The sequence below is a fragment of the Vanderwaltozyma polyspora genome, genomic scaffold (genome assembly GCF_000150035.1).
Source record: "Vanderwaltozyma polyspora DSM 70294 KpolScaffold1019 genomic scaffold, whole genome shotgun sequence".
Classification (NCBI taxonomy): Eukaryota; Fungi; Ascomycota; class Saccharomycetes; order Saccharomycetales; family Saccharomycetaceae; genus Vanderwaltozyma; species Vanderwaltozyma polyspora.
This window is the reverse complement of record NW_001834632.1, coordinates 50,877-75,256: the sequence shown is the minus strand read 5'-3', so window position 1 is coordinate 75,256 and position 24,380 is coordinate 50,877. Positions and strand designations below refer to the sequence as shown.

The 24,380-nt window shown below is 32.4% G+C and overlaps 8 protein-coding genes and 1 further gene across 8 annotated transcripts, besides 2 other annotated features; 4 read left to right on the top strand and 5 right to left on the bottom strand.

Annotated features, from left to right (window-relative positions):
• Positions 1 to 1,494, bottom strand: RBS1 (Rbs1p; the record flags this gene model as incomplete). The annotated part of the gene is made up of 1 exon (XM_001643721.1): positions 1 to 1,494. A coding segment is annotated over one exon (1,494 nt), but the record flags the coding sequence as incomplete, so codon positions are not given.
• A 2,035-nt stretch (positions 1,495 to 3,529) lies between these two features.
• Positions 3,530 to 5,251: a sequence feature (similar to hypothetical protein; correction of possible frameshift sequencing error~similar to Saccharomyces cerevisiae UFD2 (YDL190C)).
• Positions 3,530 to 6,399, top strand: Kpol_1019p34 (the record flags this gene model as incomplete).
• Positions 5,254 to 6,399: a sequence feature (similar to hypothetical protein; correction of possible frameshift sequencing error~similar to Saccharomyces cerevisiae UFD2 (YDL190C)).
• Positions 6,400 to 6,614: 215 nt separating this feature from the next.
• Positions 6,615 to 7,425, bottom strand: RPL35B (60S ribosomal protein uL29; the record flags this gene model as incomplete). The annotated part of the gene is made up of 2 exons (XM_001643720.1): positions 6,615 to 6,974; positions 7,423 to 7,425. The coding sequence occupies 2 exons, from the start codon at positions 7,423 to 7,425 to the stop codon at positions 6,615 to 6,617; spliced, it is 363 nt and encodes a 120-aa protein (XP_001643770.1).
• A 1,204-nt stretch (positions 7,426 to 8,629) lies between these two features.
• On the bottom strand, positions 8,630 to 9,175 carry ARF2 (Arf family GTPase ARF2; the record flags this gene model as incomplete). The annotated part of the gene is made up of 1 exon (XM_001643719.1): positions 8,630 to 9,175. The coding sequence occupies one exon, from the start codon at positions 9,173 to 9,175 to the stop codon at positions 8,630 to 8,632; it is 546 nt and encodes a 181-aa protein (XP_001643769.1).
• A 2,564-nt stretch (positions 9,176 to 11,739) lies between these two features.
• On the bottom strand, positions 11,740 to 14,241 carry Kpol_1019p31 (sugar porter family MFS transporter; the record flags this gene model as incomplete). The annotated part of the gene is made up of 1 exon (XM_001643718.1): positions 11,740 to 14,241. The coding sequence occupies one exon, from the start codon at positions 14,239 to 14,241 to the stop codon at positions 11,740 to 11,742; it is 2,502 nt and encodes an 833-aa protein (XP_001643768.1).
• An 890-nt stretch (positions 14,242 to 15,131) lies between these two features.
• Positions 15,132 to 18,890, bottom strand: SEC31 (Sec31p; the record flags this gene model as incomplete). Its single annotated transcript, XM_001643717.1, has 1 exon — positions 15,132 to 18,890. The coding sequence occupies one exon, from the start codon at positions 18,888 to 18,890 to the stop codon at positions 15,132 to 15,134; it is 3,759 nt and encodes a 1,252-aa protein (XP_001643767.1).
• Positions 18,891 to 20,575: 1,685 nt separating this feature from the next.
• Positions 20,576 to 20,821, top strand: COA4 (Coa4p; the record flags this gene model as incomplete). Its single annotated transcript, XM_001643716.1, has 1 exon — positions 20,576 to 20,821. One exon carries the CDS (start codon positions 20,576 to 20,578, stop codon positions 20,819 to 20,821), a length of 246 nt encoding a protein of 81 aa, XP_001643766.1.
• Positions 20,822 to 21,099: 278 nt separating this feature from the next.
• Positions 21,100 to 21,708, top strand: SCM3 (Scm3p; the record flags this gene model as incomplete). Its single annotated transcript, XM_001643715.1, has 1 exon — positions 21,100 to 21,708. The coding sequence occupies one exon, from the start codon at positions 21,100 to 21,102 to the stop codon at positions 21,706 to 21,708; it is 609 nt and encodes a 202-aa protein (XP_001643765.1).
• Positions 21,709 to 23,095: 1,387 nt separating this feature from the next.
• RPO21 (DNA-directed RNA polymerase II subunit RPB1) lies at positions 23,096 to 24,190 on the top strand (the record flags this gene model as incomplete). The annotated part of the gene is made up of 1 exon (XM_001643714.1): positions 23,096 to 24,190. One exon carries the CDS (start codon positions 23,096 to 23,098, stop codon positions 24,188 to 24,190), a length of 1,095 nt encoding a protein of 364 aa, XP_001643764.1.
• Positions 24,191 to 24,380: the final 190 nt, after the last annotated feature.

The following is a 24,380-nucleotide window of genomic DNA, read 5'->3' as shown; positions in this document are numbered from 1 at the left end:
CATACTTTCTTTATCAGATGCACTAACTATTTTTCTTGTGCCTTCAGAAACAGGTTCAGTCACTTGTTTAGATTTATAGCTATTTCCATTCTTTTTCCTATTACTGTTATTACCATTGACACCTGCATTTTGCTGATATCCATAAAAATTATTATCTTTATCATTCACTGATGAATACTGGAAGTATGGCATATTTTGTGAAGGCATTGAATTAAATGGATAATATTGAACTTGATAAGGATATTGAACATATGGAGGCACCATAGGAGATTCTGCATTGGAGTGACCAGCACCCATTGATGCATACATTAGTGGTTGCATGAACCTGTTTTGACCATCAATGGGAATTGAACCAGGGTACATCATTGGGAAAGGTCCTGAGCCTGAATGCATTTGAGGTGTTGGATATCCCATTTGAGGCATATTATAAGAATTGAAAGGCATAGGTGAATTATTGTTCAAATTGTTATACCCATATTTGTTATGTGATTTATTATAACCTTTATAATGATTATTTTGACCTCTAGAGGAATAATTATTGGAATTTGATCTTTTATTATATTTAGAACTTTTATTATGTTGTTCGAACTGGTATCTTGAAGTTTCGAATTGATGAGGTTGTGGAGAATCACCTGAACTTCCATAGGAAGAACTTGAATGTCTTTCAATTTCATCTCTATTTGTTCTATCAGGAGTTGAAGGGACATTGGATTCATTTCCCAGATCTGATTCATTATCATTATCTTCACTTTCATTAGCATCTTCATCTTCATCTTCATCTTCGTCATCAGTCTTATCAACTTCGAATATTTTCTTCTTGCGTAATTCGTATTCATTTTCTCTTTCAGTTCTATCTTGTTCTAGATTTATATTACTATTATTATTACTATTATCATCTTGATCAATTTGATTATATGATTCTTTAACAGAGTTATTATTTTCAAATTCCTGATCCACACTATTATCAGTACTATTGATGGAAGATGTTGATTGATCCTTCTTCAATAGTTTAAACTTTTTATTTGTATTATTATTTGCATTATTCATATTATGATTACTAATTTGATTTGGTGATTCAGGATAAAAATGTTGATGTGGTGGTATTGACATCTGTATTATAGGCGGATGAGGTCCAGCTAGATAAGGTTGTATATGTTGTAATAGAGGTTTATTTGTAATTTTTTTAAACCCTTCCCCTTTAAAGATGATCAAGCATTTATCTTGAGATCTTGCCAAAGTATGTTGTAGATTATGATATTCTGCTATTTGATGAGCTAGTAATCTATAATATGAATTCATTGGTTTCAATTCATAAGATAAGGCATTTGAATCTATAAAACCTAATATCGATACTTCTAAATCTATAACGAATTGGCGATCATAGGGTCGTTGGAAAAGTGCCGTTAACATGGCAGGGGTTAAATTAATATTTTGATCAACCTGCTCATTAGGAATTGGAGTTGGATTGTTATTGGTTTCATTATTATTAGTCATCTTAAAATCAAAAAAATAAAATTATTCTTCAATATAATACTATCAATGAATCTTCCTTAATAACTCGAATATTCTCTTGGATATCTATTGCAATCACTTTATAATTCCTTAGACATATATGAATATATATGTGAAGTATATATAGACGACGATGACAATTGATATACTTTACTCAACACCAAAACAATGCTTACAGCCAATGCCAAAGTTATAACGAATGAGTTATGTAAAAGTATATTAAGCCAAAAACTCACCAAGGAGAGATATGATATCTAAACGCAGCACTTCAAAAGAATGAGAATGGAATATCAAATTAAAGAACCTAAATAGGAATAAGCTGATATAATGATTCAAACAAATGAAGGGGACGGGGGGAGGAGAAGGAAGAGAGAGAGAGGGGGGGAAGAGGGATGTAAAGTTCAACACAACAAGTATATAATAAACTAAAATCTAGGAAAAGGAAGAACCTGAACCAAAACTAAGTATAGTATAACTATTAATCAATCAATCAATCAATCGATCGATCACTTTAGAAGAATACACAAATTGGTGATAAAATCCAAAATGAGTACAGAACAAATAGAGAGACGGATCTAGATTAAACACAATAAGCACACTTGGACTTAGATACACACAAACAGAGAGATACAGAACCGAAAACTTGTGAAAAACCCAAGTTAAAACAAAGCTATGTTAAAAGTAAAAGATTGAATAGAAAAATCTAAATCTTGTCACAACAACACTTGAAATCCAGTTCGATTCAGTTCAATTGGAAATGGAAATCTAAATTCAAAGCTAAGTTTAAGAATGAACGTATATATATGAAGACAACTAAATCAAGAGGGAATATATGTAAAGCTACAGATTAGAAACTATCAGCTATAAGCTGTAAACTAGGAGACCAAACAGTTCAACAATAACAACAGATTGCATTACATGACATTCTTGAGTTGTAAAGTGATCTAGTTTCGAAAAACGGTAGAGATGGAAGATACACAAGTGAGAGTATAAGGATATTATGGAAGATGGATATAGCTTAGAATATGACGGTTGTGTTGTTTAGTCTTGAATTTGTCTCGTTTTACCTCACATTGCCTTACCTTACCTTGCCTTGCTTGAGGTTACGATACGGTAAGATACGATATGATATGGACACACTGACTGACTGACTGCTGATGATATCTTAAAGGGTAATCCAACAGAGTTGGTTACTTAACAACTACAACTTAAAATTGAAAGTAACTCTAAGAATCACGAGGAACTGTCAGACAAGAAGGGTAACAACTTGAGTTGTCTCTTCTTTATATAAGAGTTATATGTGTCTGTGTGTCTGTGTGTCTGTGTGTCTGTATTCCTGTATTTTTGTATGTCCATGTGTCTGTGTATCCATGTGTCTATGCTTTTACCATTTTAAAAGGACATGTTGTGAATAGATCTGTCTCTCTTGACTATGCATTGATCAGTTGTTATTTATTGTTTCTAATTTCAGCATCAATGCGTTTCTTGTATTACGTTGTTCTACGTTTGGGTGGTCTCATTGTAGTTATGTCATGCTTATTTAATTAAAAATTTCGAGGGAAAATATTTAACATCATGTGACTATCACGTGTCTACCATTTTTGTCAATGTCACAATCATCATTGTGTACGTGTGCATGTGCTTTCCTTAAATGATAATTAATAATTTGAATTTCTATATATATATATATATCTATATACGCACATAGATATAGAGAATACATGGCACTTAAATATCACCAAACTTAATTTAATAATTGACCATCGAACGGGGTATTCATAACTGTTATCAGGCTTTTTTACACCATACCTTCATCCTCGAGAGATATCCACTGATTCTCCTGTCCAATACGTAACTTTCTAGTTTCCGAATAGGCTTAAATTGTGATAGTTATATTTTAATAATACATTTACTAATTTATATATATCCTATTTCTCTACCCTTCTCCATTTGTCATCAGATAGATTCAATAGATAAATATTATACAAGAGAATAGAATAGATTTATCAATTAACAAATGTCCAGTATCGAAGATATTTTAAAAGTATCACCAATTCAAAATAACCCTAATAATTATACTTTTATTAATTTGGATGGGTTCACTGGTGATCATTTCCAAATTAATAATATCGATGAAATCTTACTTTATCAATTGACTGAAAATGAATTAATTGAAAATCACTTAGATTACTTGAATGATTGTTACAAATCTTCCCAACAACAGAAGAGACTAAATAAAAATAATAATCCAATATTAGAGATTTTAAACGAAATAGACAGATTAATTATTGGTTATGGTTTGGTCTCTTTACAAGTCGAAGGATTCTGTATTAACGATAATTACAATTCTTACATAAAATTATTGTTATCATCAAAATTTGATAATTTTACAGATTTCTTATTCCAAATTATTCAAAGATCAACTATCGAAAACTCGTCATTAGACCTTTTGAACATCTTCTTCCCATCACTTTTGAATTATGTCACCAATGAATTACAATATTTTGATCTAAACGATGCAACTGTTTATAACAATACCCTAAGCATCTTCGAAATATTCGTCAATTTTAAACCAATTGCTGCTGTGTTCACCAAAATCGATAAATTCTTCGCAGATTTTAGTTGTAAATCGAACCAATTCGAGAAGTTAACCATCTTAGGTCCAATTCTAGCATTATCTCCATTAAATCCAAATGTCTCAATAAGAAATTATGGGGATTATTTAGAGCGTTCACAACAACAAACTAATATGATTCATGAATCATTGCAAAGTGAGCATAAAGTCATATTAGAAAGATTATTCTTCATAATAGATAAAATTATTCGTGGATCCGTAGAGTCTCGTAATGATATTATGGCATATTTTGGTCAAATTGTAAACAAAAATCATTTACGTAGAGGTGACCATTCAAATCCAGCTAAATTGGCTTCGAACGCATTTATGTCAAATATTACTTTAATTTTAGTCAGATTCTCCCAACCTTTCCTGGATGTCTCCTATAAAAAAATAGATAAAATTGATGTTAATTATTTCAATAATTTAAGTCTATTTATTGATTTATCAGGTGAAACAAGAGTAAATTCGGATTTCAAAGAAGCTGATAGCTTTTATGACGATAACAAAAAAGATGAAAACAGTAAACCAAATTTCATATCAGATTGTTTTTTCATGACATTAACTTATTTGCATTATGGTATCGGCGGTACCCTATTATACGACGAGAAGATCACTCCACAGATTAAAAAGATGAAACAAGAAATTGAAAGAGTTAAAAAATTATCACAATCCCAACCAATGTTTGCATCTTTTGCTCAAATGCAATTGAAACAGATGGAAAAAAGTTTAATGATTTCACAAAGTATCAAAAGTTCATTACAAGGATTTTTCTCAAATAAGAATATCCAGTTAGAAGTATTCGATTTCATTTGTGGTGCTTCAACCTTCTTTATTAGAGTAATTGATCCTTCTCATGAATTCCCATTTAAACCAATTACTTTACCATTGATTCCTGATCAAGTGGGTGTCGAAAATGTAGATAATGCTGAATATTTAAGAGAACATGCACCTATTCCATTTAAATATTACCCAGAATTTGTTGTAGAAGGTCCAATAAACTATTCACTCTATATTTCTCAATACACATCCTCACCAATTTTCAGAAACTCCAGACTACAATCATTTGTAGAATTTGGTACTATGGTTTTGCGTTGCCCCAAAATTAGGTTCAAAACCCACATTTGAAAGGTAAATTGGTACAACTATTTAGTGTCGGTGCCATGTCATTGACTGATAATTCACCAGGGTTTATGATGGAAATTTTTGAGCATAATGAATTAGTTTCAAAGAATTTGTTATACGCTTTGCTTGACTTTTATGTCATCGTTGAAAAGACTGGTTCATCATCACAATTTTATGATAAATTTAACAGCAGATATAGTATCTCTATAATCTTGGAGGAATTATACCACAGAGTTCCACTATACAAAAAGCAATTGATTTGGCAATCCAAGAACAATGCTGACTTCTTTGTCAGGTTTGTTGCACGTATGTTAAATGACTTGACATTCTTGTTAGATGAAGGTTTAACAAACTTGGCAGAGGTGCACAATATTCAATTGGAGATTGACAACAGAGCAAAAGGCATACCTAATGCAAGAGAGGAAGACGATACAGAGTTACAAAATAAATTAGCTTCTGCAGAGAGACAAGCAAAATCATCTTGTGGTTTGGCTGCTAAATCTATGATGTTGTTCGAAATTTATACAGAGGACATCCCTAATGCATTTGTTACTCCTGAAATTGTTGATAGATTGGCAAGTATGCTTGATCACAATTTAGAATCCTTAGTTGGCCCCAAATGTGGTGATTTAAAAGTCAAAGACCCACAAAAATACTCATTTGATCCGAAATCTCTTCTAAAAGCTCTATGTACAGTTTATATTCATTTATCAGGGGAGGAAGCATTTGTATCCGCTGTAGCTAGAGATGGTAGATCATTTAACAAGGAGTTCTTTGAACGTGCTGTTCATATTTTAGGAAGGAAGACAGGGTTGGTGACAGATACATTTTGTGATAAATTATTAGAATTTGCGAATAACGCAGAGGCTCGTAAAATTGAGGAAGAAGAGGAAGAACAAGAATATGGTGATGCACCTGATGAATTTTTGGATCCATTAATGTATACAATTATGAAAGATCCAGTCATTTTACCAACTTCAAAGGTTACTATTGATCGTAGCACAATCAAAGCACATTTATTAAGTGACTCTACTGATCCGTTTAATAGAATGCCGCTAAAGCTTGAACAAGTTATCCCAGATGAAGACTTGAAAAATAGAATTACAGAATTCAAGAATAAAAAAAAGGCAGAAAAAAACTCTAGGTAAGATTTAGCCTCTCTAGTGGGCTTTATATATAGTGGTATTATTTATATATAGTTAGTAATATTCTAGTCATTTTAAGAAGATAAAAAAGAGATATGAGTATGATATCTAATGATTAATAGATAATATTAAATGAGATTTTTAAAACTTGAGACTATACAATGTAAACAGATTAGATATAAAATGATAATATATAATTAATTAATCTAATTACCGATTTAAGCCTTGATAGCGTACTTTCTTTGTGGGAAAGCAATTTGCTTCTTTCTTTGCTTTTCAGTGATTCTGGTAGCTTCGAATTTGGTCATAGCTCTTCTCAAAGATCTGGTCTTCTTAGCTCTCAAATCCTTTGGTTGGTATTTCTTACCTTGGTATAATTGTCTGACAGCTTCTCTTTGTTGATGGTTGATGACAGTTAAGACACGGGCAATGTCCTTTCTGACGGTCTTGATCTTTGGCAAAGATGGTCTGGACAATTTTTGGACCTTCAATTCAGCCAATTCTTTTTTCAAGTCGACTAATTGAGAGGTCAATTGTTCCTTGGACTTGGTTCTTAGTTCGTAAGCTTTGACACCGGCCTATTAATAAAATATAACATAGATAGAAATAAATAATGTTAGTAAAACATGAAACATAAAATGGAGCCAGAACTTGATGTATATTTCATACATCTTAGATTCATAAATATTGTAAATTTAAGGTTACTAATATATGCAAAATATGGTTCCTTTACTGTTCACTTGATTTAGGAGTTCCGAATGTTATCATTATTCCTCATCTCATTAAAAAATTTTCATTTTCGATTTTAAGTCTTAACATTGATAATGGATATTGATGAATCTTACAAAATGTTGGTTTCATTGTAGGTTATTAAAGACAGACTTTAAGTAGAACATTTCTTTCCAATACGTTATCCATCTAATAAATAAATATGCTTTCTCCTGTTCTCATTTTTGAAATAACTTATCACCACATATAGATGCATTTATCGTTAATCTTAACGTTTTAATCTTATTGTTAACATACCATTTTGAATACTCTTGTCTTTCTGTGTCTATTTGAAATAACAATATTTTAAAAAACTTATAAAATTTATAAACCAAGCTATTATATTAATGGTATGTAAATTATATCACCAAGATGTATTAATTATTTAGGTAGTAATGCTTGCAAAACACATATTACAAAGTACCAATTCATCGCAATTGTGTTGTTGATGCTGATGGGTTGGGTTTCGACACAAGGAAGTTGGAAAATTAATTGGATATAGATGAGAAGAGAAGTGAAGAGACTAGAAGAGACAGTTGAATAATAACTAACTAACCAACTAACTATGGATTGATAGTAGATGAGCTTACTATTCCGTACAATAGATAGGCATAACCGTTTGAATTATTGCAAGTTCACCATTTTGAAACTTTTTCATGAAATTTCAATAGAAAAGTTGCGTCTATCACGATACACGACAAAATGGAGGATGGTTCAGTTATTGACTTTTTCTTTTGAATCTCCTTTATTTTCTCAGAAAAAAGACGTGAATTTATTGCATCTGAGCTTTGAGATGAAAATGAAGTTTTTGTCGGTGAATGTTGTCTTTCATGGGACGTAATCAACACACCATATTTATGCGGTGTATAGATGGAAGGTCTTATTCATTTTTATATGCGATGTACAGATTGTGTAGTCACTTTTATAACTTCAGCTTATATGATTTTTTTAATCTTTGGTTTGAATCATAGTAGAAGATCATTAATAGAAAATTACTGCTAATTTTAGTAATTGTAGTTTCTTTAATTACAATTATTGCTTTGAAGACATTATTAAAGATAAATACAATACCTAAGGAATCATTTCAAATCAAAGAGAACCCATCCATTTAAAATTAAATAATGGTATTAATAGATAGTTTGTTGTTCTAGAAGATTAAGGCGGGTGTCACGGGGGAAAGTCATATCTTGTTTCGTTAGTATTGGCATACTGCTGACTACGATATCGTCCTGAGTTTATACATTTAAGGTATATTTTTTACAATATACATTTTATAATTATACTATTATTTATTTTTCATTTAAACATTTTAAATCTTTTTAATGTTGTGATAGTTAACTAACAGAGATAACAAACTCATCTAAAGATAATATATATATAAGATAACCGGCTTATTATTCCAATCTAATAATTAAATTAATTAAATTAAATTAAATTCTGTTTTTATTTTTTTTTAATATTTAATCTAAGATTGGTTCTTCAAATTGTTACTCAACCACTCTAAACCTTCGTATAAACCTTCACCAGAAGTAGCACAAGTAGATTGGATGAACCATGGTCTGTTTCTGATAGAATGTAAACCTAACTTTTCAGTAATTTCGGCAGCAGACATAGCTTCTGGCAAATCTTGCTTGTTAGCAAAAACTAACCAAACAGCGTTTCTCAATTCATCTTCATTCAACATTCTTTGCATAACTTCTCTGGCTTCACCAATACGAGATCTATCGTTGGAATCAACAACGAAGATAACACCTTCGGTGTTTCTGTAATAATGTCTCCACAAAGATCTGATTCTGTCTTGTCCACCAACATCCCAAACGGTAAATGAAATGTTTTTGTATTGAACAGTTTCAACATTGAAACCAATGGTTGGGATAGTAGTAATAACTTCACCTAATTTCAACTTGTATAAAACGGTGGTCTTACCAGCACCATCTAGACCAACCATTAAGATTCTCATCTCTTTGTTACCAAAGAGGTTACTGAACAATTTTGATGCAAAAATACCCATTGTAAAATTGTATGTATAGTTCTATATTTTTCCTTGGAGACTATCTAAATCACAAAATTTATAACAGTCAAAACAGATATATTGGTTTATATTGTTAGTAAAATGTCAAATATAAAAGAACAAAGACAACAAATAATCTAATAGTATCAAAAATTTATTTCACTTTTTATTTTATTCTTTCTTGGATCTATCCTTAACCAACAAATAATTGTTAAGGTGAATAAGAGTTATACAACAGGTGTTTTAACAATTAGTATGGTAATAACAAAATTTTCTTTTTACTTTTTTTTCTTCAGTTTCCAATTTTTCCACTATTAAATTTTTCTTCGTGAATTCAGAGAAAAAGCTGTAGAGAAAAAAAGAGAACTAAAAAGAACTAAAAAAAAAATGATATTGTGAAGTTCAGTATATTAAAATTGATCAGTACGCCAAGTGTATAATCTGGAAACAGTTCTATTCTCACACGAGATCAAATCAACAGTTTTATATTCACCAAACTATTTCTATATTCACCATGATCCAGGCCAATGAAAGAAAATAAAAACATTCTGAAATAAATTATATGATAAAAACGATCGTAAAATCATTCAATTGGAACATACTCTTTTTAACACCAAAGGTCACAAAGGTATTGGCTGAGTTATGAGAGAGAAAGCACAAGATTCAGATAGTATATAACCAATTATGACTAGAAATAAATAAAACGTAGGTTAAAAAAAACAAGAGTAAATATATATATATAACAAATAATAAAAAAGATATATATATAATAAATGCATACATAGTAATAGAAAAAAACTAATAGAAAAAAAAACATTTTACAAAATATATATCAAACGTATATATTTAAATATAAATATTACCTGTTCAAATATGGCACATTAGAGAAAGTTACAACTTATGTGTGTAAAAATTGTATGAGTAAGTAGAAAGAAGTGTGAACAAGAAAACAACAACAACAACAACAACAACAGACAACAGCAACGATAAGAATCAGTCTGGTCCTGTTACACCACTTGAATAAAATGGAAAGTATACCAATACTTGTTCGTCTAAAAAAATGTTGATTTTGTATGTAGTATGAGCTTGTTAGTGTAAGTTTAGTGTAGATATATGTATGTGTGTCTGGTTCTTCTATGCCATTTTGCCAAAAAAGTTGTGATTTATTTTATTTTTGTCGTTTCTTTTTACCACAGGATAAATTCCACGAGTTCGAATAAACAAAAAAAGAAACGGGAGAGATTTCGAAAATGCGAAAACACAAAACAAAAGAAACGAGGTAAAAAATCTACAAAACACAATACATGATCATTCGTGTTAAGTGATTCAATTATGTTGTATTTACTTTTTGTTCAGAAAAGAAAAATAGAAAATAGAAAACAGAAAAGAGCCTAAAAGCCTGAAGGCCCAAATCAAAAATTCAAAATTGATTACAAGAAGATTTCAACACGCGTTTGGATCAATCCCGAACGCTTTCATTTTTATTTTATTTTTCCGACTCTTCTGTTGAATTTTCTAGTCCTTGTCCAGCAAGACCATACAATGACAACTACAACTAGAACTACAACATTGTCAAAGACTAGACAACTGACTCGATCTGAAATCAAAATTAGAAATATATGAACTTAGTAGCAGTTTGTTCTTGAACAATTGGCTGGAGGTGGAATGAAAGTAAAGTAATATCGAGGTATAAATTGTATTATACCGGTCCTCTTCGCTCTTTCGCTCGTTATACAACTATTAATATTATATAATTAGATTTTGCGACGCTAGTTAGATCCGGTGATCTAAGCCAACGCAGAAGATAAGATAAAGAGAGAGAGTGTGTGTGTATGTGCATGCGTATGTGTGTGTGTGTACTGTTGTGGTTCTTCTTACTTTTGATGAAGAAATCATGCCTTTATATGAGGGTCCCGATTGAACCTTTCCGCTAACTTACTGTTGTATATGATGTATATATTAATATTCTTGTGCTTGTTCTTGTTCTTTTATCTTCGATAGTGACTGAACAGGTTTCCTACATGTTGATTCTGTATCTCCTAAAAGGGTTAAAACATAGGTATTCTGGTTAAGATGCACACACATACATTAATCAATACAACAGATAGCCCGTGTTGCTTGCCTTTTCCTAATCAAGAAACGTATCGGCTTTTTTGTCTGTAATTAAATTTTCTCCTTTCCTTTTAACTTTGGGTGGTCATGTGACTATTAATAGTGTAATAGTTTTGGAAAATTTAATTTCGCCTTAACCGTCATATTAATAAAATAATGAATGTTATTTAGAGTTCTCTTCCTTTATTAAGTAGAATATTGTTAATTAACGTCTTATACATAATATTTTTTCTATATAAACTATTTTATTACCTTGAAGGACTCCAATCTTTGGAAACCGTAACAATAAGCTATTCTTTTATTTCGATTTCTTTGCCACCTTCACTTGAAAAGAATTAATTAAAACTAAAATTAGTGTAAATACATATGTCTTGTAAAATGACTCGTCTATCCTACTGAATTGCATGGCTTCAAAGGATAGTCCTTATTATCTAATACTATGGTTACAATGGTTATTCAAAAATGCTTTGATTTGCTGTCGTAGCTCGAGAAAGATTAGGATTAGTAGTTGTGCTCTCGAAACTTCTTGTGTAATCAATTTCTTGTCCAAGGTAATTGGAATAGTCATGCAAATTGTTTATGTGAATGTTATTATAATTATTATTGTTGTTTCTGTTATCATCGTCATCATCGTCATCATCGTCATTACTTTTATTATTATTATTATTATTATTATTATTAATATTATTGTTGTTGTTGTTTTTGTTGTTTTTATTAATGCCATTATTATTAGTAGCAGCAGTTGTATCTCTTCCAGGTTCATTGCTTTCATCACTTTCATCACTAGAATCCGTAGGAATAGAAGGAGGGCCTCTACTGTATGGGTTTAATGCAAACCCATTACCCAAATCTACCGTATTCGTAGCAAACTCATCAAAATCAGTAGTTGATGACATAGTTCCTTGTCTTTCATGACAACTTTGGGCCATCTTTGTAGTACCTTCACTTACTGACATAGCAAATGTTCCATCAAAATCCTTGATATGCTTAATCTTCCTATTTTGAAATTCAGACTCATTTTCTAATATAGAACTTGTCAATACATTTGGTGTGGCATTATTCTCGTAGTAATAGTCTCTCATCTTACCTCCATTGTGTTGATTCCTCTTAGCCAACTTTCTTTCCCTTATCTTCTTATTCCATTTGGGAGATGATATACTGTTTGGGCATTCAGAGAATAATTCGTCAATCTCTTCTAATGTTAGCCCCTTCGTTTCATAAACAGTAAAATAAACTACTACAACACCAACAGCATTCAAAGCTCCCCAGAGAAAGAAAATTCTTGGCCCAATTGTATACGTGTGTGATGTAATATTCACAATATAAGGTGTAATAAATGCACAAATGAAATTTACTAACCAATTTGATGCCGCACAGATAGCAACACATTTTGATCTCACACCCAATGGATATAGTTCCGCAGAAAGGACCCAAACTATAATACCCCAACTAGAAGTAAAGCATACAATGAAAATACAGATGAAAGCAATCATTACTCTATTATTTATTACATGCTCATCAGCAAAACTGACAATAGCGATAATAAAATTCGAGATAGCCATACCAATGCCACCATATAACAATAAATTTCTTCTACCAACACGATCAACTAAAAATAGACCTGGGATGGTAAATGCGACATTTACTGCATAAGTAATTAATGAAATTCTGTAACTATTTTCTATTCCTGTTCTACTAAAAAAATTAACCCCATAGTAGAAAATGAAATTAATGCCTGAAAATTGTTGAAATACCTGTAATAATATACCGGTAAACATTCTTAATGTTTGTTTAGGTCTGGTTTTGCTGGATCTGAAACAATCAAGTAGAGTTGAGGAACCAAATGACATCTCATAGTCGTATGTAGCTTTAATTTCAACTAATTCCTCCAGCAAACCAGAATCATGAACTGGTACACGTCTTAAGAACGATAAAGAACTTGCTGCTTTATCGAGCTTATCTTTCAAGACATAATATCTTGGACTCTCAGGTAAGAAGAACATACCGATACCTAAGAAACAAGCCCAAATATACTGAAGACCTATCGGAATTCTATACGATGCAGCTTTGTCTATTGTGTATGTGGCTTGACTGACTGCACTTGAGACTAGTAGACCCCAAGTAATGGCCCACTGAAATGTTGAAATAATGGCACCTCTTAAATATTTAATGGCAGCTTCACTCTGATATAATGGAACCACTGCCGATATCAATCCAACTGAAAACCCGGATATCACTCTTCCAATGACTAATAAAACAACCCCATTTGAAGAGATTTGAATTGTGTTACCAGTAAGGAAAATAATCAACGTACTTAGAATAATAACTGTCTTTCTACCACATCTATCTGAGATTACAGGAGCAGTTAAAGCCCCAAAGAAAGTCCCCAAAGAAAGGAAAGAAACAATAATAGCCAATTGCTCGGCAGTAAAATTATCATGATTTGACGAAAAGTGTTCTCGCACATATTGCATATCAACAATGCTATTAATTAAACCAGTATCGTAACCATACAAAAATCCACCCACAGCAACGAAAAAACCTACTAAAATTGTAACTCTATTCGATTGTCGTTGGGGCGGATCACCAAACAGTATCGAAGTATTATCATATGAAGAACAATCATCAATTATCCTATGTGTAGTTTCTGCAGGTGTAGGATCCGAATTACTGTTAGAACTATCTTCCATATCTTTATCTTGCAATTTCATCTCTACATTATCTGTTAACTTATCAAAATTATCTCCAAGACGTAACGAATGTTTCGTCTGAACATTGGGATTTAAAGTAGAGTATATATTCTGCTCATCCTTAACAACCTCTATCCCATACTCATCATCTAACTTCCTCTGCCGTATATGTAACATATCATCTCCATGAAATATATCCACTATATTCCTCCTCAATCGTGACCAAAAATGAAGCTCAGCTTCATTAGTTTCCTGATTTTTCATCTAATCAAATATAACGTAGATTCACAGTTCTCTATTAAACATAACCTTATCCCCCACCTTCCTTTAGCAATCTTATAACAGTCTAGATCCAAAAACATAAACAATTTCTTGAAATAAATTCGAAACTACTTTTATATATTTAAGAGAATGCTTGATATCTTGTAATTTTTTCCTTTTATAATCAATCCCATCCAATAATTTTCAGAGGCTCTCTCCTGTAATAATTTGGCCGAACAATGTTTCTATTGGACATGATGAAAAGTGATGATGACAAGACAATAGATGATACAATGAATATGACAAAGGGTGATGTAATTAAGCAATGGTATTGTTGTGACGTACTACAATTGGGTTTATATTCTTTAAGGATGGGTTGGGAAGAGGAGTTGGAGTATAAAATGGATCTATCTTTATTATTTGCAAGGGAAAAGAAAGTATATTTTTGATTGAGATTCCATGAGAAACAGGCACCTCGAACTTTTTATTTAAATAACATCTTGTTTAATTTGTTATTAATGGGATGATTCTGTAATCTTGGTAATTGTTCTGTCTTGTTTTTTTTTAAATTAATCTCATCTCTTGAGTTAGAATTAGAATTAGTTAACGTTTATCTGGGTTGTGGTTGAATTAGGAAAAACTGGGGCTAGACGTTATTTATAAATTTAAGCCAAGAAACTTTCTGCTCCGTAAGGAACAACTAACTGATCAAAAAGTTAATTACAAAAAGATAAAATACTTTTTATGGATCTCTATTATATGTCAGAATTATTAAAACTTGTACATTATATACATATTTATCTTGAAATTATCTAAACTTTTTATGTATTTCCATTTCAAAAATTTAATGAAACATCATATTAAAATTGTCTTATGGTCGCTTAGAAAATAACTCAGTTAGTGCTTGTAGCTTCAACGATACCAATTAATCTCTTGACACCGGTCAACCAGTTACCACCTTCTTGGGCATGGTTTGTGGCAATATCGACATGTGTTTCCATAGCTTCTATATATTTATTTTCCTTCAAATATGAAATCAAGGTGCTTAGTTTATCAATTGTTGGTTGGGTCAATAAATCTTGTTTTTCCAAATGTTCGAACAGGATCTTTAATCTTTTCTTACAATCCTTCAATTGCTTTGCATATTCTTTTGGAATCAATGAAGATACACGTTCAACTTCAGCGTTGAAGTAGTCGACAATGGCTTGTTGTTCGGCTGGGATAGGTTGAGATGTAGCTGGTGGTGCAGATACAGGAGCGCCAGTAGAGGTCTTTGGTGGAGCAGAAACAGCTGAATCAGGAACAGCGGCAGCAACTGGAGCTGAAGGAGAAGATGTTGGAAGCGGTGGTTGAGAGATGAAATCTTGTGATTTACTTTGGATTGAACTCAACAAGTCACCAGCATTTGCAACTGCTGATTCTGCATGACTCTTCTTTCTTGCATTAATAGGTGGAGGACCAACCGGGGTCTTAGCAGCTGGAGGTGGTGGAGCAAAGGCATTACCACCAGATGATGAGTATTGGTTCAATGATAAGTTACCATCTACTTGCTGTAAATTAGTTGGAGGAGCGTATGGGTTGGATGCTGGGGTTGCTGATCCAGAAGAAACATTACTCATAGATGGAGCATATGGATTCAATGGAATCTTAGGAGTACCAATAGATGGGTTTCTTGGAGTTTTACCATGAGCTAATGAGGCACCTGGATGAGCTATGTTAGATGCTGTTCTAGATAATGGAGGAGGTGGTAAGAAACTGCCACCCATTTGAGGTTGTTGGTTTGGTGAAACTGAAGCAGCTGGAGAGACAGCAACTGGTTTAGCTCTTGATGGTTTTTCCTTTGATTTCAATGGAAGATCGTTCCAACCATCATTTGCATCTTTATTTAAATGAGGTGTTTGACCAGACTTAACGTTGGTAATTGGAGGAGGAGGGATACTAGCAGTATCATTTGCTGGAGGATTAGCATTTAATTGAGCAAATACTGGTTGAGTTGGTGGAACAGTTGTAGCATATGGATTAGCTGGAGATTGGAATGCTTGGTATTGTGTTTGACCAGTTGGTCTAGAAGTAGAGGAAGGTCCTCCAATAGCTGGTGCTAATGCTGGAGGTGGAGCATACTTACTACCAGTAACTTGTCCAACGTTACCCCCATGTGCAGCTGTAGCATATGCGTTTGCAGCTGGTGGTATTGTAGCTTGAACTGCTGGCGAAGAGACAACTGGTGAAACTGATTGTGGTAATGGAACACCATAAGATGGTTGGAATGTTTGATTTGAAACAGTCTTATGCAATGGAGTTTGACCACCAAATGATGGGCTAGCATTAAAAGTTTCAGGAACTTGTGAATTCATCAAAGAACCGTATTTACTGGCTCTAGGCTGTTGTTGTTTATTGAAGGTCTTACCAGAAGCAATCACAACACGTTCCTTTTCAGTATTAACTTCTTCATTATCACCGGGTAGAGTTTCTAAGAATTTATAAGCCAATTCAAAACTACCAGAGGCAGAAGTCAAGTTAACAAATTCTAGGAACTTACTTATCAAGTCTTCATTTGTAATCTTTGACCCAGCACCGACAAATCTTGAAAAAACAGTAAATCTTTCAACGAATTCAGTCAAACATTCAGTGTGAGCTTCGTATTGGGAATCCTTGGATTCTTTAATTTTTGCTTCATTAGAACTAAATTCCTTCAACCAAACCTCAGCTACGTTATCTAAGGAGTTTGCAGCTAGGTAGACAGTCAATGCATCTTGTCTATTACCGTTATCCAATAATCTGTTACCTAATTTGACCAAAAGCTCATCCCTTTTAGCCGCGTCATTGCCATAAAATTTGTAAATGGATTTTATAATGTATTTCCATTCACCGATTTCAAAGTTTTGAACCAAATCTTCAACATTATGGTTGGAAATAGAATACAAAAATCTTGACAATGGAGACTTTTTACCATATTGAGCAAAGTAAGAATGCTTAACAGAATCTTTCAATGCTTGGTCATCAGAGTCCAAAGCAATAACAAGTGCTTCCAATAAATAATCTTTTTCTAGAGAAGCTAGCACGGCTTGCTTTGTATTGCCTTTAATCAAATCTTTACATATTTTTTTGTGCATATCATCTGATAGATTGAATTTTCCAGTTGGTTCAAATGAATTTTCTAATTTACCGAAGAAATCTTCACCTTCTAACTGATCCTTTTGCTGTTCATCATCTGCGTTTTCACTTTCATCATCATCGAAGGTAAATGCTTCTTTTAGGAATTCATCTTTACCATCTAGTGACAGTTTTTCCAATAGGTTCCAATCTTCTTCATTAGATTCACTAATTGGTTTTACTAAACGTTGGTTGATAATTGGGTTAAAATCTTTTGATTTCAAAGCTTCATCCAAGATAGTATTTTCTTGGAAATAACCTGGTAAATTTGGTTTTGTAATACTGATACTTTTACCGTCTTTACCGATAGAGACCAATTTACCACCGAAAGCCCAGTTAGCAGCGGCTGATTTATTACCGTACCAGTTTGGAGCTTGCAAACCAAAGACTGTTGGTTTTTCAGTAGTAGTTTCTGAAGAGACGTTATTCCAAAAATCTGTTTCTGATTCATTCTTTTTTGAAGCATCAACTTCCTTGTCTAAGTTATTTACTAAATCTTGCAAAGTTTGTACTTCAATTTTACCATCGAATGAAGCAGTAGCAAAAACATCTGGGAAAGCTGGTGCAAATTTAGTCTTGAAACACCAGTTTCTTCTTGAAGGATATTTAGTTAGAGATTCTCCATTTTCAGGGTTCCATAACATTACAGAATTATCTCTACCACTTGATAATAATAAGTTTTCATCGGTGCTGCACCAATCTAAGGATAAGATACCATTGGAATGACCATCTTTTGATAAGATTTGTAAAGGAGTATGAGAGTTTCTTAAATCCCAGATGAAGATGGAATCACTTTCAGTAGAATCATTATTCAAAGTTGCTGTAGCAATTCTGGTTGAATTCTTTGGATGCCATTCTACAACAGAGAATAAAGATTTAACGTTATTGACTGGGTTTGTATAATTTAAATGGATAACTTCTTTTTTAGCTTTCAAATCGAAAATAGAGACGTTTGAAGTGTTACTCGAGCATGAGAAGACATGCGATAGAGATTTATTCCAAGCTAAAGAAGTGATTTCATTTGTTGGAGTCATTGGCATACCTGGAGTCAAAGGTGTTTTATCCAAGTTATTTAAATCCCAAATTAAAATTTCACCATTTTTATCAGAACCTGAAACTAATAAATTTGATTGTTTTGTATTAAATTTTAAAGTTTTAACAGAACCTTTATGTTTATTTGAATCTGATAAATTTCCTAAAGATTTAATAGTTTGACTTTTATTATCGAAGTTGAATAATTCGATATTACCATTGTCGAGAGCCCCAGCAATGTTAATATTATCGACTGACCAATCCAAGTCATTAAACTTTGAATCGACATTTAATTCGAATAATGGGGTTTTTGTATCTAATTGATTAATGGACCATAATTCTAACTTTGAATCTGAAGAGAAATCAGCATCTATGGTGTTTGCGATAGTACCCGTAACCAGGAAGGGCAATCTATCTTGAGACCAAGCAAAAGTTGCAGTTCTTGAATAATCAATAACTTTCACCATTGTTGATTAGTTAGTTAATTGAATGGTATATATATCTATCTATATATATATATATGTAAATGCTTTGCTACTTCTTTCACCTACCAGAAACAGAGAAGGATTAAAGATAATAAATGAATAAAATATATAGATAGATCAGTTAACCTTATTGAAACGACCTTTAAAACATTCAAGAATAAGATTAAATAAAACTGAACCAAACCAAAAAGAAAACTAAACTAAACTAAACTAAACTAAACTAAACTAAATTAAACTAAACTAAATTAAATTGAATTAAGTTGTTTCGAAACAGTATAATGAAAAACACCAGAACTAATGAGAATACAAATTCCATTTAGATAAAACGGCTCTCCAAGAAAGAATAGAATAGAATAGAATATGAAAAACAAAAAATGTATAAATATTAAAATAAGTGAAATAAAGGTTTTAACTTGACGTTGATGAACATTTGAGAAAGAGACTTCGAAGAGTCGAATGGACAAGTACAAGGTCGAGGGCAAAGAGATATATAGATAAAGATAGGACCAGCTGTATATGGGAGGGATTAGTGTGTTGTAGTAAGAGTAAGGGTAGCAGTTTTCGTAATCGTCATCATAATTGTAATCACCACCGCCATCAGCATCTTAATTGTAGTTGTAGTTGTAGTTGTAGGATAGAATAGAATAGAATGAACAACAACGACGACGATATAAAGGGCAAGTTAAAATTTTCATATTTACGTGTTAGTTATGTTATGGTTTGGTTTGGTTTGGTTTTGGCCTTGTCTCTTCGAAGAACAATCTGGTAGTTTGCATCTAGTTCTTGTGGGTAGTAGAGTAGGTACAAATATCAGTAAATGCTTAGGACGAGGACGAGAAGGAGGCGGGAGCGGGAGGGGGGCAGGAAATAGTTTCTAAATATGGAAATATATTGTTGTCGTTCGTATGCTGTGATATATTTCGTGTTTTGTATACAGTTAGTTAGTAGTACAAAGTGAGAGGGATAAGAAGCTTAATGCTATCTTATTTGTACCTGTTGAAGCTAACTATACAGATTAGATGATTCTTATATCTGGCTATTAGTAGTTCTTCACCAAGTGTGGACAGATTATGTATCTGTGTTTCGACCAATGATTAGTTAGCTCTTGTTTTTGATTTGATATCACCAGTACATACATGTTTCTTGTGAAATATTTTGACTAAGTACGTTAACTCGTATTCCTCCATTCTATTTATATAGTACACAACACAATAGAGAATCAGCTAAACAAAAATTGTATGCACTTAATGCTGACACTGTCACCACATATATTGCGTCGTCATAGTGTCACTCTGACTCTGAAAGTCACGTGCAATCAATGAGAAAATTAAAAAACCATTAGATACTGTTGCCCTGCCTTCCATTTTTCAAAAATGAGAAAATAAAGGTCGACCCACATATACGTAATGGACTCAATACGAGTCCAACAGTCAAAGAAAGGGCAACCGAATGAGATGCATAATGGAGGAAACCAAAGGTTTGTTACAATGAATGAATGTTTAATAAAGCATACTATTCTTCTATCAACATCACAATTACACATATAACATATATATATATGTGATACTTATTGGAACTACAGGTAGTCTATTTTATCATCCATCTGTTCTTATACACAATTGGTACTACAGATCTCTTCGAAACTACCATCGAAAAGAAACATCACCATGTCAGATTACTATAACCAAGCTTTAGAAATATATAAAGAAGAACAACAAGAAGCAGCTGTCGAAGATACTGATGCTTGGGACAAACGTATCGATAAAACTGGCTGCTATGTAGAGAATTTGGCTTTGCAATTATGTCACGCAGATACTAATGACTGGAGAAAGTGTCTAGGTGAAATGAATGCTTTCAAAAATTGTTGGCAATCAAATGGTAATAATGAAAGAACTTCAACAAAAGATGTATAAATAATCCACTTTTCTCCCAACTCTTCCTATTTTTATTCATCACGTGATGTAAACTACCAATATTATTATTATTATTGATGGTCCGCTTTTTTATTATTTCCTTTTCCCTTCCCTACTTCTTTTACACTAACAAACACAAGAATAGTACGGTGTGTGATATATAAATATATATACTCATGCATTAATGAACTGACGAATTAATGAATCACTTATAAATAGATTATGTACCTTACTTTAATGATACAGTCTTTATTATCCGAAGCCAATTTGAACTGACAATGGTAGAGCCCAAATCTAAAATCAAAAAAAATGCAGGTAATAAAAAAAAGGTATCAAAACAAAAGAGGAAACAAGATACAATCAAAAAATTACATGGAATGCTGAAAAACTTGATTAACAACAAGGAAACTGACCAAGACAAAGATAACGAAAAGAATGAATCGAAATCATCTGATGGTATTATTTACATCAAATCAAAGGAAAATGTAGATATTCCTAAATTAACCGATGAAGAAATACTAATGAAACATAAAAGAGCTGATGAAAATATGAAGAGTACTTGGCAAAATATAATTAGTAAGTACGAAAAATTTGAAGGCCCTTCCGATGTCATAGATCTGAACACTGGCGAAATTGTAGAAGATAATGGCCACATTCGTAATTTAAATAATGAAGCCTTTAAAAATTTATCTCCTAATACAACGCCACAGAAGAATACCATCTCAAATGAGTTGATTCAATATTCCTTGGATTCGGATTTGGATTCGCAAGATGAAGAATATGAATTGGAAGAATCGAATCTAGACGAAGAAGAACAAGCTAATGACGACGAGGACCACACTAGATTATACGATGAGTATAAGAAACCAGAAGATGATAAAGACTAAACTAACGATCCCTTAGGTTTTTTAAGGACAAGAAAGATCTATTGATAATCTTCCACCAAATAAAAAGTGCAGAGGATTCCGCCTCGAGTTCACACTGTAGAACCAATTGACATATAGATCGGTAAGTCAATATTCAATGTTGAAATACACATATCTATAGATATATTTGGAACTACGTTAGGGATAAGTTTGTTGGTTTGGCATACTTATAAATATGTGTATGTATGTATGTATGTATGTATGTATGTATGTATGTATGTACTCATCGAGTCGCGATGGCGTCTCCCAGTGATGCGATTACCCGGATCTATAAAATCATTTTCAACGAAGTACCTCTTAACGGTGGCAAAGGAGAAACAGAAAAAAAACATAAAAAATAGATAAATTTAAATAAAATGTTGTGTTTATTGATATATATCCATATATATTTGAATGTTTCATTAATAAATTCACATCTCAAAAGGTCAAGGAACTAAGGAGGAACCGTTATTATACTCTACTCTGGTTGAAGAAGACATTTATATCACTTGGAGCCATATCTTTTTCTTTTCCTGTGATTTCTAATTCCATTTTACCAACGAAAACTTGAACACAAGATTATTGAAGATTTTTTTATTTTCTTTAGTTCAAAAATATAAGTGGTTGCAACAATTATAAAACTTTTAACTTTGGATTTAGACAAGTTGTATCTGTACTCATTGTCTGTTATTCATTCTGAGATTGAAAATTTGAGCGTTTTGACCAAGTGCTAAATTCTTACCGGAATAAAAAGATAAAGGGTTTTTAAACTTTTCGTTTTTGTTGTTAAAGAGAGAGTTTTAGTCTTCGAAAAAACAATAAGATAGCAAAGAAATTAACATTTCTTTAAATTCTATCAGCCCAACACCAAACCTACTCTGGAAAAAGTTTAGTTCCTCGTCATTATTGTCATTGATAATTGTGCTATTTTAATTTTACCTTTTGTTTATTTTTCTTTTTTAGTAGAAATTTACTTGATATTGGAGAGTCATTGTGAATTTATTATTTTTGCTAGAATTCAAATTCAAATTAAAATTAAAATTATTAATACCAATCTTTTCCTTATTAGACTTTTAATTTAATTCAATTTAATTTAATTTCATTATTGGAAATATCATTGTTCTTAAACTAGATTTATTTTCATTACATTTTATTTTTTTTTTCATTTAAAGATTTCCCTTCGGATTTTTTGGTCAGTATATCGATAATAGATTCATTCCAGAAGGTTAATTCTTTCCCCTGTTAATATTTATTCAATTTTAAATTTTAATCATCCAAAAACTAATCGACAGTTTTTGTAATATATATATAAAAGTTCATTTCAAAAAAAGCAAAAAAATTAATATCAGACCTTAATAAGTATAAAAAAATGGTAGGCCAACAATATTCTAGTGCGCCAGTTCGTACCATTAAAGAAGTACAATTTGGGTTGTTTTCTCCAGAAGAAGTCCGTGCTATTAGTGTTGCCAAAATCAGATTCCCAGAAACTATGGATGAAACACAAACAAGAGCTAAGATCGGTGGTTTAAATGATCCAAGATTAGGTTCTATTGATCGTAATGTAAAGTGTCAAACCTGTCAAGAAGGTATGAACGAATGTCCGGGTCATTTTGGTCACATTGATTTAGCTAAACCTGTTTTCCACATTGGTTTCATTTCAAAGATTAAGAAAGTTTGTGAGTGTGTCTGTATGCATTGTGGTAAACTACTTTTGGATGAGCATAACGAACAAATGAACCAAGCTATCAAGATTAAAGATCCAAAGAAGAGATTTAATGCGGTTTGGACTTTATGTAAGACAAAAATGATTTGTGAAACAGATGTTCCTTCTGAAGATGACCCAACAAAACTAGTTTCTAGAGGTGGTTGTGGTAACGCTCAACCTACCATTCGTAAAGATGGTTTGAAATTAGTAGGTAGTTGGAAAAAAGACAAAAACACTAATGATGGAGATGAACCGGAACAAAGAGTTCTAAGCACAGAAGAAATCTTAAATATTTTTAAACATATTTCTTCAGAGGATTATATTAGATTAGGTTTTAATGAAGAATTTGCTCGTCCAGAGTGGATGCTTCTAACAGTTTTACCTGTCCCTCCTCCCCCAGTTCGTCCATCTATTTCCTTTAATGAATCCCAAAGAGGTGAAGATGATTTAACCTTTAAATTAGCAGATATCCTGAAGGCAAATATAAGTTTAGAAACTTTGGAACTTAACGGTGCACCACATCACGCTATCGAGAAACAAAAAGGTTACTTCATTCCATGCCGCAACTACATGGATAACGATATGGCAGGGCACCTTCAAGCATACAAAAATCGGGCCGTCCTGTTAATCTATTCGGGCCCGTTTAAGGGGAAGGAAGCCGTTTCAAGGTATTTAAGGGAAAGCGTGCCATTTTCCTGCAAAACACGTTTTCCAGGGACCCAATTTGAATTGGACAAGCGGGGTTCCAAATATAACTAAAATTTAAACTCCCGAAGTGACACCAATAAATTGAGCGTTACAAGTAGGCGTAAGGGCAAAGAAACTCCGGGCAAAATTTTCTCGGAAACGAACGTTTTGTTGAGATCTAAAAAGGGTGTATCATGGATAGGGGGATAGACGCCCTGGGAAAGCCTTTTTATCCCCCTTTGATATGCTGTGGGCGAGAGAG